Below are 15,174 nucleotides of genomic sequence, written 5' to 3'. Positions count from 1 at the left end.
CTCCCCCCAAAAGGTCAAGATTTTGGTTAGGCGACGGTATCAAAGGATATGGACTAAAGGCAGTAAATGTAGTTGGTACAGAGCAGCCATGATCGAATTTAATGGCAGTCAGGCCCGACGGGCTGAATGGTCTAATCATGTTCCTAAGTATATCTCATTATTGTTTAGATAACAGCAACTTTAAACTGGCTGGTACGCATGACTTCTGAGTTAGAAACTAATATTGTTGCAGTGGAAAGAGTGCAACAGTATTCTGATACTCCAAAAGAGGTAAGGTTCAAATTGGGAAACAAACCAAATGTGTCCTTGGAGATTGGAGGACTTGGGTATTGCAACACTGAGCTCATCCTGACATCTTGATCTGCAAAACACAAATCTACACTTTGTAGTAAATAATTTGTACATGTCATGAGCAGTGAGTTTCAGAAAATAAGTTGGCATAGGCCAGATATCTTGCAAGTGCTGCAGGTATTTGTCATGCCAACCATTGATGTTTGAATTATTTTTGATGATAAACCACTGCCCCATTGTGTGTGTGGATTTTTTTCACGCCAGACACAGAATATTTAAAAAAAAATCTGAAATAGTTAGTTTTTTTTTAAAGTAATGGCTGTTTTGCACTGAGGCATGGAAGGGATATTAGTCTTGTGGCCAGTTGAATTTCAGCTGTGTTCAGTTGACATTGGGTGATGTACCATGTTGGAGTTGCTCAGTGATTACAAAGACAATGGCCTTGATTTTTACTGGAGTGGGGGGAGAGCGGGGGAAGGAAGTGTGTGTGTGTGTAAGCCCGATAGCAGGCAGCACCCCTGGACAGGTGGAGGCCCTGCTAATCTTAACAGCAGGGCCTTATTTAAATAAAACTACCCGGAGTTCCACCCGACTCCTGGCCAGATTCACATGGGTGGAGGGGTACCAGAGTAATTGAGGCCGGTGATTGGGGGAGGGTTGGGACTGGGGAGGCTCAAATACTCGAGAGGCCTGTAGGGGACCCTCCTGTTCCTGGCCCAGAAGTAGTTCAAAGAGAAGGACATTTTTGGCCAGTCGGCTCCTCCCGCCAGGCAACAGACAGTTTGGGACTCCCCCTGGCTTGGCGTTAATATTACTTGTGCATTTTAAGTAGGCCATAGACTGCTTTTAGCGGGAGCCTCGTCGATGGCCTGAATCACTGCCATTTATTCATCATCATTATCATCGGCAATCCCTCGGAATCGAGGAAGACTTCCTTCCACTGCTGAAGTGAGTTCTTTGGTGGTTGAATAGTCCAATACGAGAGTCACAGGTGGGACCGACATTCGCCGAGGGAAGGGTTGGGTGGGACTGGTTTGCTGCACGCTCCTTCCGCTGCCTGTGTTTGACCTCTTCGCTCGGCGTTGAGACTCCACGTCCTCCCGGATGCATTTTCTCCGTCGAGGGCGGTCTTCGGACAGGGACACCCAGGTGTCAGTGATGATGTCGCACTTTACTAGGGAGGCTTTGAGGGTGTCCTTGTAACGTTTCCGCTGTCCACCTTTGGCTCGTTTGCCGTGAAGGAGTTCTGCATAGAGCATTTGCTTAGGGAGTCTTGTGTCTGGCATGCGAACCATGTGGCCTGCCCAGCGAAGCTAATTGAGCATGGTCAGTGCTTCAATGCTGGGGATGTTAGCCTGGACGAGGACACTAATGTTGGTGCGCCTGTCCTCCCAGGGGATTTGCAGGATCTTGCGGAGACATCGTTGGTGATATATCTCCAGCGTCTTGAGGTGTCTCCTGTACATCGTCCATGCCTCTGATCCATACGGAAGGGCAGGTATTACTACAGCCCTGTAGACCATGAGCTTGGTGGTAGATTTGAGGGCCTGGTCTTCGAACACTCTTTTCCTCAGGTGGCCGAAGACTACACTGGCGCACTGGAGGTGGTGTTGAATCTCCGCATCAGTGTCTGCTTTTGTTGACGAGGCTCCCGAGGTATGGGAAATGGTCCCGAAGGCGCGGCCCTCGACAACACGCCATTTATTACGGAGACCGGGAACGGGGCGGCTTGTTGATTTTTAAGATTTTAACGCCCTCGCCCAACCCTTAACCTGCCCATCGGGGGTGAGGGGATTAAAATCAAGGCCAGTGCGATTTAAAAGTAAGCTTTTGATATTCAAGAATTATCTCTTTGAGCAGTAGAGCTGCACTGAAAAATTAAAAAATTAAACAAGACCATATTGTGTTGATCTGTCATCATTTGTCGCTTTTAATCCTACTTCAGTTGTATTTGGTCATTTCTGTTTTGATGCAAAATTGTCTGCATGTTTGAGTAATTTTTTTTAGTGACATTCAATCACTTGAGAGAAAAGAATTAATAAAAGGATTTTGAGCTATATTGCCTTCCACTTATTTTGTAGTCATGGTTTTAAATTTAATTTGCCATATCTTAACAAATTGATAATGTTTCAACAAAGAGTAATTCTTCAAAATAAATGTATTGCATGAGAACATTCTGACAATTATATCTGCTGGAAATACATATTACGGTGCAGGTTTTAATTATTTTTAATTCCACATAGGCACGTTGGGTTATCAAAGATAATCGACCATCTAAAACATGGCCTTGGGAAGGCAAGATAGAATTTGTAAACTATGGATTACGGTATAGAACAGATCTTGATTTGGCCCTGAAGAACATTACTATATCCATAAATGGAGGTGAAAAGGTTAGTGGCAGAAGTCTGCTGACCAATACTATTGAGTAAAAGTAATATTTAGCTGAATTAGTGCACATGCTAAAAAGGTAATCCATTGTAGACATCGTTGCATTATAGGCGAATTCTAGATTTAACGACTTCTGGTTTCACCCAGCTTCTGATTTATGTTTAATCTGTAAATATTTCTTTAAGCATGCATTTTAATTACAAGTTTGTCAATTTCTGCTTTGCATTAACACTAAATTTATGGAGAGTAAATCGTATATTTAGGGCATGATTTGACTCTGGATTGAGGTTTAGTGAGTCTCTTTCTCCAAGAGTCGGGTTGGGCTGTGATTCCAGATTAATAATATTGTAGCTATATTTTTATTCAGTGGTATTTCAAGAGTTCATAATGACAATACAATCACAGTGTAAATACACCCTAAAATAATATTGCAGTACAGAATATAACACTATGCATCAATCTTGCCTCACTATTTGTTTTGTTGAAAATGGATAAGTTTTGGTACATGTTTACATTAAGGTATCTGCAGATTGAGGAGTTACAATATGGAACATGACCACATGACTGCTCTGAGTACCACCATGTAATCTGCTCAGACACTTGTACTAATGGTACCTCGAAGCTGCTCATTATTTTCTTTCTCCAGAATACATATTTTCCCCTCTTCCTGACAGCTCCAGAGTACTCTTGTAAATTATATCAAATCTGAAACTGTCAAAATGTTGGAGGAAGGGGGCAGGTTGCCGAATACTAGAATTGTTCAATAAACATTGAATACATATAAAACGTCAAAAAGCAAGAACAAAACGTAATACCAAGTCTCAAAGGAATGGCATAGCATGTATTTTGAGTGTTGCTGTTGTCCTTTTTTTTTAATTACATGTCCAGTTTATAAGATTTATTGTTGTACAGTCTTGATCAAAGGAATAGTTTTGTTTTTTTGGATGTGGAGTCAATGTTACTATAGCCCTCAAAATCTTCTCTGATTTTTCATCATATCCATTTGTAGATATGATGGGGGTGAAAATGCCCCTTTTTATAGCCCCATTGACATCTTCGAGGGGGCAAGGCAGTTTTTGCCCAGGGGAGGGGGGCACAACCGTGAATTTGCGCCCCGTAGTTAGCGCGCCAGGCCGCCGCACAACCAGTGATGACGTTATCATCGTGCGTGGTGACCTCTCACCGCCCCACGCTGACTCCTTAACGCCCCGTGGGGGAAATTGCCCCATGGGCCGTGAGGCTGGTGCGGATCACGAAGCTGGAGGACATCTGCTCTCGGGGCGCTGATTAAAGGGGAGGGTGCCAGCACTCCCGGACGCCATCGTTTTTTGTCGGGCGACTCTCGGGTTGGCTCGGCTCGATGATGGTGGCCCGGTTGCACACTCCCCTGGTGGCCCAGTGGAGGCCATCAGAGGCTGTGCAGAGTGCGCAGCGGTCATCCCCTTTAATCGAAGGGGCGGGGTGTTGAAGTGTGTCAGCTAAACATTTCATCCCAGTAGCGCTCCGTGACCCGCCTCCAAAGGACGTACAGTGCCGGAGATTGCGCTCTGCTTCCTTTGAGGAGCGGTAAGCCCAATTCAGCTGCTGGGGCGGGAGTCCGCGCCTGGTGCTAAAAGTCCCGCCCCCAGAACATTACCGCCCCCAATCGGGACGCAGGGCAGTTTCGTCTCCGATGTGGTTTAAATTTCACTGGAAATCTTGTAACTTCTCTTTCTTCTGTAGATTGGAATAGTTGGAAGAACAGGAGCAGGGAAATCTTCTTTTGCACTTGGCCTGTTTCGAATAATTGAACCTGCTGAAGGACAAATCTACATTGATGGAATTGACATTACAAAAATAGGTCTTCATGATCTCAGGTTTCAGATTACTATTATACCTCAGGTACACAATTGCAGTCTGATTTTATTTGAGGTATAATTCATTTATTTGTAAACCTGATCTACAATGTGTCTCACTGTATTTCACTGTATTTCTTCTAACTGATCAAGTGTCATATGAAATTAATTGTTAGGACCCAGTATTGTTTTCTGGTTCACTTCGAATGAATTTGGATCCCTTTGACCAGTACTCTGATGCAGATTTATGGAAAGCTTTGGAACTGGCTCACTTGAAAACATTTGTGACTGGTCTTCCTGACAAATTGAATCATGAATGTTCTGAAGGAGGAGAGAATCTGAGGTAAAATACAGACATATGTTTTAGCATTATAATGCAGAAATTAATCCTGCTCAAATCATTTTGAATGGGGTAATTTATTAAACAATACCAGTCAATAAAACTTGTAGTTTTGATGTTTTCTGAAGCAATATAATTAAACTTCAATTTATAACTCAAATTTATTTGTTGAATTTTGTGGAAAGATTAGCTATAATGTGGATAACAATAGAAATAGATTTTGTGATCAGTTATGATAGTAACTTTTAGCTTCTTGAATTTTACATGTTTATTCTTTTTGAGTAAGTTTTTGCATCACTGAATTTAGTTGTTGGTTAAGGAGTTTTGCAAATTGTGAATCGATAGTCAAACATACTCAACATTAAGTAACTGGCATTTTTGAAGAAGTGTGACATAAGAGCCTGCTAATCAATAGTATGCTTGTTGTTTTCCATGGTGATGTTCATGGTTAGTCACTGTAGTTTAAACTCTTTTGAGTTAACCTGCAAAAACATAAAACATTAAAACCATGCCACCCGACCTGGGTGACACAGCAGACATTTTCAAGGCCCCTTTTTTTTTTTTTGGTTTTTTTTTTTTTTTTGGGGCGCTAAAATCAAATTTTTCCAGTGCCCCCTATAAAAGGGGAGGGGGACACTAAAAGCACCGGCAATGAAAACAAATTAAACTTTAAAACGTAAAATCAAATTAAAATTTGGTTGCCGGGCGTGATGATGCACTCCAGTCCTTCCGGTGCCCACCTTTCACTGTAGTTTAAGACTCATTTATAAAATTCAGCTGCAAGTAAGTTGTATATAAAATTCTGACACAGGAAATGTGACAAAGGCAAACTATTGTATTATTTTTTGATAAATACACATGATCTTTTTCTTAAATTAATTTAGAGATCATAGGTTTGAAAATGTCCGACCACTTGATCTGTCTTTACTCTTGAAAAGCAAATAACAGGAAGTTGAAAGGGAAAGTTATAAGAAAGTTATTCATAATACTAAAAGGGCCACTGGAATTTTAAAGTTATATAGTAAAGTTTCGAACAGGATTATGAATCCAGGATGAATTTTTTTCCCCCACCCTCCTATAGGGGGAAAGTTATACACCAATAGAATGGAGAAATTGTTGAGATATACGCTGCATTGTGTCTCGTGCTTCATTGCAGGTAATAGAAACGTACCTTCTGTGCTGTTATTGCACCAGGTTAAGGGAGCCAAAGAAATTTAATTTGTGACAAAACTGGTAATTCACACAACCAATTCATCTATGTTAACTGTAAAAATGATCTGTTCTAAATGTTTGGTTTCTGCGACTCATGTGCTGACGTTAGAGTGGATAAACGGGAGAAACTCTGGAAATTCACCCCCAACCTATTGTAATTTTTTGATCTTCCCCATTAAGCATTTTATAATGCCAGCAGACAGAAATAATTTTGGTCAGAAAGCTACAGTTTATTTTATATTAGGAATACTGATCATGTTGAGGTACAGTATGGAAAGAAGAATGAAATGCGACATCAAAATATTTTGTGATTTCAGTGTTGGACAGCGACAGCTGCTTTGTTTAGCACGGGCTCTTCTCCGGAAATCTAAAATACTCGTACTTGATGAAGCTACAGCTGCTGTGGACTTGGAAACAGACAAACTCATCCAGTCAACAATAAGAAACCAGTTTGATGAGTGCACTGTGCTCACAATAGCACATCGTCTGAACACCATTATGGATTATACACGGTAATATAAAATTTAGCTTTAGGTAATCTTATCTCCGAATACTTTTTGTGGGGTAATTGCATGTAGCAGTGCAACAAATCCATATTCTCCAATTTATGTGATTTGATGACCAACAGAAAGTAATTTTGATTCGCCAAGTAGCTTCAATGTCATCTTCTGCAATTTTTAAAGAAGCCCAATCTGCATATTTAAAGAAGGACCCTTTTAGACCAAGTGTAGCATCAGGGAACCCTTGTAAAATTGAAGTCAATGGGAATCTGGGGGGAAACTCTCCACTGGCTGGCGTCATACCTACCACAGAGGAAAATGGTTGTGGTTGTTGGAGGCCAATCATCTCAGCCCCAGGATATCACTGCAGGAGTTCCTCAGGGCAGTGTCTTAGGCACAACCATCTTCAGCTGCTTCATCAATGACCTTCCCTCCATCATAAGGTCAGAAGTGGGGATGTTCGCTGATTGCAGTATTCGGTTCTATTTGCAACTTCTCAGATAATGAAGCATTCCGTGCCTGCATGCAGCAAGACCTGGACAAAGTTCAGGCTTGGGCTGATCTGTGGTGCGAATGTTACTTGCCACTGAAGTGCCAGGCAGGGACCATCTCCAACAAGAGAAAATCTAACCACCCCCCTATGACATTCAATGGCAATGACCATCGCCAAATCCCCCACCATCAACATTCTGGGGGTCACCACTGACCAGAAACGTAACTGGACCAGCCATATAAATACTGTGGCTACAGGAGCAGGTCAGAGGCTGGGTATTCTGTGGCAAATGACTTACCTTCTGACTCCCCAAAGCCATTCCACTATCTATAAGGCACATGTCAGAAGTGTGATGGAATACTCTCTACTTGCCTGAATGAGTGCAGTTCCAACAACACTCAAGAAGCTCGACACCATCCAGGACAAAGCAGCCCATTTGATTGGCACCTCATCCACCACTTTAAACATTCACTCCCTCCACCACCGGCACACTGGCTGCAGTGAATGCCATCTGCAAGATGCACTGCAGCAACTCGCCAAGGCTTCTTCGACAGCACCTCCCAAATCCACAATCTCCACCACCTAGAAGGATAAGGGCAGCAGACGCATGGGAACACCATCACCTCCAAGTTCCCCTCTCAAGTCATGCACCATCCTGACTTGGAAATATGTTGCCAGTCCTTCATTGTCGCTGAGTCAAAATCCTGAAACTCCCTCCGTAACAGCACAATAGGAGTACCTTCACCACAAGGACTGCAGCGGTTCAAGAAGGTGGCTCACCACCATATTCTCGAGGGCAATTAGGGATGGGCAATAACCAGATCCCATGAATGAATTTTTAAACGCCTCTGCTGGTTTCCGGTGGGTGTCCTCCTTGCCTGCTGAGAAAAACAGGTTACAATTGAAGACTGCGGGAAGGTAGCGAGCGAGTCGCCCAAATACTTTAACTGCCCAGCCGCTTGGTGTCTGCTGGCGGACTTGGTTAAACTCACCTCTTAAAGTCTTCATGATTGAAAAGGAGGTACAGGCTACTCCTGATAATTTGAAATCTATTTTTTAATGTTTAAAAAATTGAATTATCCAATAATTTGAATTAACCAACACAGATAAGAGAAGTGGGAAATTAGTGTTTTTAAAAAAAATCAAATTGTCTGATAATTTGAGTTATGTAACTTTGAATTACGGGGACGGTAGATTTGGAAATAGCAAAGTGTTGCTGCGTGTTGATTCACACCTTCAGTTCTCCACACGGCAAGTTCCAATCTCAGTTGTGCTGTCGTGGAAGGAAATGGAACTTAGTTTGTGCTTCCTCTGTGGGGGTGGAATATGGGAAACGTGGAAGGAAATTCATCCTGTGCTGTGCATCCAATAATTGACTTGAGTGCCATCACAAAAGCACGTGAGTCAACCGTATGCTAACTCTTGCACGGAAACTTGAAGAGGGAAACAAGTCCTTTTTTGAATAGGCTGAGAAGGAGGTGTGTTTTAACAGTGTACCTTTTAAAGTGAAATCCTCACAAATAAATCTTATTCTTGTAAACATTTTGTCAAAAATCCTAATGTGATATATTCTGAGAATAATTGCATATGTAAATATAAAATTACTTTGCCGCACATTCAAATTCACTCTTGGGAGCGGAGTGTGTTTACTCCACAACACGCATTATAACAGGAAAATACTTGCGTTTAGACATCTACAACTAATTTTATGCTGCTTATTTGCAATAAACCAGATTTTTAAAAAAATGTTAAAATAGTTAATGGTAAACTAAAGCAGCCGAGTTGTTTCTATGGCTTCTGTCTTAGTAATTTGGCCAAAACTAGCCCAATACATATGTCAACTCTCTTTCAGCAGATGATGGTTTCTGTGTTTTACTTTTATATCAGAGGGACAAAATGATAAGCAACACCACCATCTGGTGGAGAGAGTCCCGTAAACAGAAGTAAAGGGTGTGTAATGCTTTGCAATTCCTACTGTGTCTGAATTGAGACAGGAAATTGAGGTGAAGCTGCATCTATTGTGTGTTTGTGGTATAAAAATGGAGGGTTGGCTGAACATGAATTGCTCTTATGATGGTCTGGTTATGATAATACTTTGGATGATTGAGAAAGGGTGTCTCATATTCCATTTACAACAGCCTGGGATTCAGTTTGCAGTCTGCAAACTAGTAACTGATGGCTTGCAGCAGAGTAAGTTAATGGTAAAGCTTGTGTGATCAAGATGATATTCAGGGTAATTATTTTAAAATATTCCCAATTCTTTACCACTGATGGGAATCAAAAAACAGTGGGGCCGAAATTGCCCTCCAGCCGAAAGGGGGCGTACTCACCAATCTTGGAGAGTAGAGCGAAATTCAGCTCTTTAAATTGTTATTTCCTTCCGTGTGGTGTTTGGGGCGGAAGTCTGCGTGGAGTAGGGCAGACGCCAGTCGGTGTTGTCACAATGTTCCTCCCCTTCAATAAAATGGTGGCCGGGGAGAGCGCCCTCCCCTTTTAAGGGCGGACGTGCTGCCCAGCCACACACAGCTTCCCACTAGGGAAAGCTGTCGGGGGCACCGAGCTGCAGCCGCTCCGCTCCCCCGGGGCAATTTCCCACATGGGTCGGAAAGGGGGTCGGCATGTGCCCGACGGGCCGGCAATAAGGGCTGCGTGGTGACGAGCACCGCTGGGGAAAAAAATGGAGGGCAATTTATGAAGCGTCGGCGACTCTGCGCCGACTAGGCGGTGAGTCCTTATCGACCCCTGGCCGCTTCTTTGAGGCGGTCACGGCTCTTAAAGAAAGGGGCAATTTTGGCCCCAGTGTATTTACATCTGTGATTTCTTCAGACATGTTGGTAACAGTAAAAAGAAAGTTTATTTGTTTCGATGTCCTTAATTGCTGATGGACATGGGCAAACAATGAAAAGGGCCCAATACTCCAACCATGGTATAAATGTATACAGTATAATTTATTGAGGCTAACTATAAAGTGAAAATATTCAACAGTCCCAATGATATCGGTATTTTCCTGAAGTCCTGAGAATTTTTTTTTTGTTTTTGCAGGGTCATGGTTCTGGACAAGGGCCAGATTGTAGAGTTCGATACTACACCCAACCTCATAGACAAAAAAGGAGCCTTCCACAAAATGGCAATGGACTCTGGCCTTTTGTAGTTTCAATTATATTCTCATGTTTACATCAAGTTGGACTTGTTACACATTACGTTTAACCAAAACTTGCAAATAAAATCTTTTAAGTTGGCAATTGTCATCTGTTTATAAAGAGTTTTGTATAAAATGAATTATTTTCATATACAGGGTACCTCTGACTTTTTATAGATTTGAATTTTTTTTCTTTGAGGTGATAAATTGTTGCTTTCTTATTTAAGTATTTATAGTACCTATCAATATAACGATCTGAATAATAGGTGCAAGGCATCAAAACGTTGAACTTGTAGTGCATTATGGTACTGCATTTATTTTTAACAATTGTGTATAATGTGAGTATTGTAAATCATGAATGAACAATAAAATTGCGAGGTAACTAAATTTGAATTAAATGTTCTCCTTATATTATGAGTAGATCTCCTGTAGCATTGCTCAAGGGTATTCTATGACCTGAAGCACAGTTTCAGCTGCTTACCACAATTGCACTGCGGTCTAAATTTGGCAGTGACTTGTTCTGCACTGTAATCCAGCAAATCTACAAACACATCTGACATGTGGTAAACATTACTGAACTGTACAGGCCTTGGTGATGCAGCTTACCTACCATCGTACAAAACTTGAGAGAAAAACAATTTTCTAGTTTTTTCCCCCAAAGCCTCAATCCCCGTTATTTATAGGATAAAATAAATACATTTGCCCTATCTCCCCAAAACCTTTTTTTCTCAATTGATTGCATTGGAGGTGCCCAACTGCTAGCTTCCTTCCAACTTCAAATGACCCATGGTGCAGGTCCTGATATTAAAATAAAATGCTCTAAGAAGCCCGTTGGCCGAAATCAATGATTTTCTGGTGGGGAATGAAACATATAGAGAAGTACCAATGCTTTTGGCAGGAGTTTAGTGGACTGACATGTGCCTTTGACTTGAGAGTATCTTTAATAGCCTTGATGTCTCGGTTATATTTTAAAAGCTGTCGTATTTCGCTCCTTGAAATGAAAGCCACAATTCCTATAGTAAAATACAATTCTTCTGAATTAACGTTTTATTTGCACAATGTTTTTCATCACTCTGGAAATTGAATCAACCTGCCTTAACTCTGTCAGCTCCAAGCAGATACTTTCAATTCGATCATAATCTACCTAGTTTCAGACACGCACACACACACACACACAGTACAACACTTGCAGATTTGAATAACTGACAGCTGAATTCAAAATAAACTGGCTGTCATACACATGACTCAAAATTCATACCGTAAATGTTCAAACTGTACTTATAAACTCTTTGGGGTGAGATTGGATTAGGCCTGAAAATGGTCACGGGAATCGCAAAGTGTGAACTCTGCGCACTTGTTCAAAGTGGTGCAGGCAGCATGCAAAATTTGTGATTGTATGATTGTATAATGATTGGAGTGCTGAGCTCAGCGTAAAACACACTTTTGGCTCAGCGCTCAAAAGGTGGGGCCAATATCGGGTGCAGTTTACTGGCCTATAATATTTTACCTGGGCTCTCTGCACTACTTAAAGGGGAGGTGCTTTGTTGCAGAAACACCTCATTGTCACTGTGGATGCAGCCATGTTGCAACAGGGAAGAGAAAGGGCAAGGCGCTTCTCAGATGCAGCAGTGGAGGCCTTGGTCCTGGGAGTACACCGAAGAAGACAGGTCTTCTACCTGCAGAGGGGCAGGCTATCAATGCATGAGTGTTGCCCCCAGGACCTGGATGCAGTGCCGCAAAAAGTTTAATGACCTCATACGAGTGGTCAAGGTGAGTGAATGTATCTTCAAATGCCATATCGCACCAATTGCACCATTAGCCTCACACACTGCCCAATGCACTACTCCCCATCGCTCAACTACCAACAATCTCGACTCATACCTCAATCATAGCTTCACCTCACCCTCACAGTTACCACTGCTGCAAGCCTCACACCCACATCTCACATCTTGCACATACTGTCAGTTAGTCAACCATGACAGGCACATAATTTATAAATGAATCAATCCAATACTCTATAAAGTGAACTACTCACCCTTATGCATTTCATTAGTGTCTGTGTTTGCTGTTCCTTTTCCAATTCAGAACAGAACAGAAGCACCACTCCCTGCCACCTCACCGCCTATAAATAAATGTAGAAAGCTTTAAACAGTTCCACAAACATACACACAGCCAGTAGAAATCAAAAAGCAAGTCACCTGCAAAATGCTGATCCCTTTAATGGTGAGGAGGGCCCTCGTGCAGCAACGCACATTCAGCTGTCCGGGCGTTGGAGGGAGTTTGCAGTCGAGTGGCAACGTCCAAGTTAGCAGGTTTTGTATCAAATTAGCATTGCAACTGATTGACGTTACATTCTGCCTCATTAGCATTCTTCTGGCAAATAAGAACATAAGAAATAGGAGCAGGAGTTGGCCATTCAGCTCCTCGCACCTGCTCCACCATTCAATAAGATCATGGCTGACCTGATCTTGGCCTCAACACTTCCCTGCCTGCTCCCCATAACCCTTGACTCCCTTATGCAGGCAACTGCCACGCTACCGACTGTCCCAAAATGGTGACCACCGCGGCCCGTGCCAGAAGTGGGCGGAAGCAAGTCGGCCGCCATTGTTTGCCAAAACTGGCCTTAACAGCTGACGCTAAAGTGCCGAATTTCGCAGCCCTTGTGTATTTTGACTGGCTTTAAAGAAACAACCACCAAGTCAAAAACAGATAAATAAAATGTGCAGAGTAGATTCTCCAGGATGATACCAGAGATAATAAACTAATTATGAGGAGAGAATCGAGATAGTGAGACTTTTTCCACTGGAGTAGAATAGGCTAAGAGAAGATTTAATACAAATCACATACAGGGTTTCTTTCCTTGCACAAATGTGGTACATGAGAGAACAAATGCATTTTTAAAAAAATAATCCATCACAGGGTAAGGAAAACACTAGTTACTTTATAATGCCTAGTCAAAAAATTATTTGCATGCTTTGGGTTCATTACGTTATGCCTTTTCAAATTGATTATTGGTTGTTTTCCTACAGAACAATGACGATTCAATTTAAAAAGTAATTCAATGGACGAGAATTGCATCTTGAGACGTGTTGAGATGCTAAAGTTCTGAATTTTAAAAAAAATCATCAGGAAGGATAAAGATACGTTCAGAAAAGAATATCCCTCCCTTAAATGGATTGTAATACAGTGAGCAAATTGGTTATCTTTAGCTGTGGTTTAATAACCCAAAATATGGAAGGAGGTAAGGCCATTCGACCATGGACTGCATAAACCACTCTCATGAGCTTTACTCTGCCGGATGAGAAAAGGTTCTGTAAAGTCTCTCTCGGTCCCCACCCATATCCCCATTAAGTATTATCCACCCTTGGCTTGTTTGTGGTATTCCCGTAGGTACTAAATATCAGTGATTTACGCCGACGGTCACTGTTTTGGTGGCCTGGTCCACCCAGTCAATATTTGCTAACAAAAATCAGCAATAATTGTCCCTTGCGTGCCTCAATTAGAAGTGATTCCAGCTGCTACATATTGTATGTGAAAATTGTTGTGAGCAAAAGAGTTCCCACTACAGTATTCAGTAGCCAGAATCTCTTTCATTAGCAGCAGCACGAGGGCTGGGGAGCTGCTGACGGGAGAGGGAAAGGGATAGATGACAATGAACAAGAGAGGGAAAGGGGTTGAAGCTGTGAATGATGCTTTGACGTTGAGAAGGATGGAAAGCAAAAATGGCAACCTCCAGAACGGAAAAGCTGTAACAGTCCCCAAAATAATTGAAAAGTCAAATAACAATGTACAACTGAAAAACTGCCCCGAATAAAAGCTTATTGACAAAGGCCCCTGATAATTGAATATGTTAAACTGCTTTTTATTACATTATATTTTAGGATCACATTCCACTATTAAGTTTTTTTTCCTATGGAAACTGAAACCATACTGTCTTTATGTATGACATATGGCAAGAAGCATTTGCAATGGGAGTGCAGTAGGTCATGAACTCGTCATGACTTAAGCTGTGACTATACCCAATATTCCATCAGTTCAACGAAAATAAACTGAAGAGCATGGCCACAATTTATGCAATGATGTGTTTTAGAAATTTTTGAAGGGGGGGAACGAGCTCTGATAGTACAAAATGTATTTCCTTGGAAAATCTAGGGGAATTTACCCCAGGAAATTAAGATAATATAAATACTAAAGATCTCTCGGCTTACCTACAATGTGACATTATTGAATCAGATAGAAATAATAGAACATTTTAATCCTAAAGCATTGATGTAAAGAACATAAATTGTGCTCATTGTTGAATCCTTCTTTCCATGGTTCACAACGACATGTTCCGAGTAAGCACGAGACACCTGATAATGGAGTATATGGAACAGACTTAAATCATACAGTAGGGTGATCAATCATCACAGAACAAAAGAGTAGCTTTGGGGTTCTCTCTCTCCCTCTCCAGCTCTCCCAACATCCTGGAAATAAGCACTCTTCTTGCAAACCCCAGTTTGCTGACTTCAAAGATACGTTGCAGATAAGATTTCATGATTTATCTGATCTCTGATCCTCTCAAGTACAGTTTATTGACAGCTTATTTACCTAAATTGTAATAGACATCCACTTTATACTATGGTTAATTGATCCCTCTGCCTATGTTTATTACACTAGTCGCTAAAGTTATACAGTAATAACTCATGATCGATGTTGTCCCAGTCAGTCACGTATTTCCTTGCACGGGCATTCCTTGCAGATGATAAGACAGCTGGAGCAGAACATTATCCATCCTTCCTTCTCATGGGCACCCCACTGTTTTTCTGTTTATCCTGAGAAAGCCTGTTGCTCTATGGCCAGTTACAGTTATACAGATCAGTTTGATTATTAACTCTTAACTCTCCGTGTCCAGCACTCAAGTGCAGGAAGATGTCCCATTGGCGTTTCTATTAAGGAGAAAAAAATCATAACACTGGGTCAACAAATGTTGGCAT

The 15,174-nt window shown here is 41.7% G+C and overlaps 1 protein-coding gene across 1 annotated transcript in view; it reads left to right on the top strand.

The window, feature by feature from the left end:
- abcc1 (ATP binding cassette subfamily C member 1 (ABCC1 blood group)) overlaps positions 1 to 10,571 on the top strand; it is a 124,636-nt gene extending 114,065 nt beyond the window's left edge. Inside the window, exons 28-33 of the mRNA XM_070901753.1 lie at positions 169 to 270; positions 2,535 to 2,681; positions 4,402 to 4,560; positions 4,691 to 4,857; positions 6,384 to 6,578; positions 10,102 to 10,571. Coding sequence (XP_070757854.1) covers positions 169 to 270; positions 2,535 to 2,681; positions 4,402 to 4,560; positions 4,691 to 4,857; positions 6,384 to 6,578; positions 10,102 to 10,210 — 879 coding nt within the window. The 3' untranslated portion in view covers positions 10,211 to 10,571. The remainder of the gene's footprint in view (positions 1 to 168; positions 271 to 2,534; positions 2,682 to 4,401; positions 4,561 to 4,690; positions 4,858 to 6,383; positions 6,579 to 10,101) is intronic.
- Positions 10,572 to 15,174: the final 4,603 nt, after the last annotated feature.

Source organism: Pristiophorus japonicus, chromosome 15 (assembly GCF_044704955.1).
Source record: "Pristiophorus japonicus isolate sPriJap1 chromosome 15, sPriJap1.hap1, whole genome shotgun sequence".
In the NCBI taxonomy this organism is placed as follows: domain Eukaryota; kingdom Metazoa; phylum Chordata; class Chondrichthyes; family Pristiophoridae; genus Pristiophorus; species Pristiophorus japonicus.
Note: the sequence above shows the minus strand (reverse complement) of the source record. Positions and strands in the feature narration are given on the sequence as shown.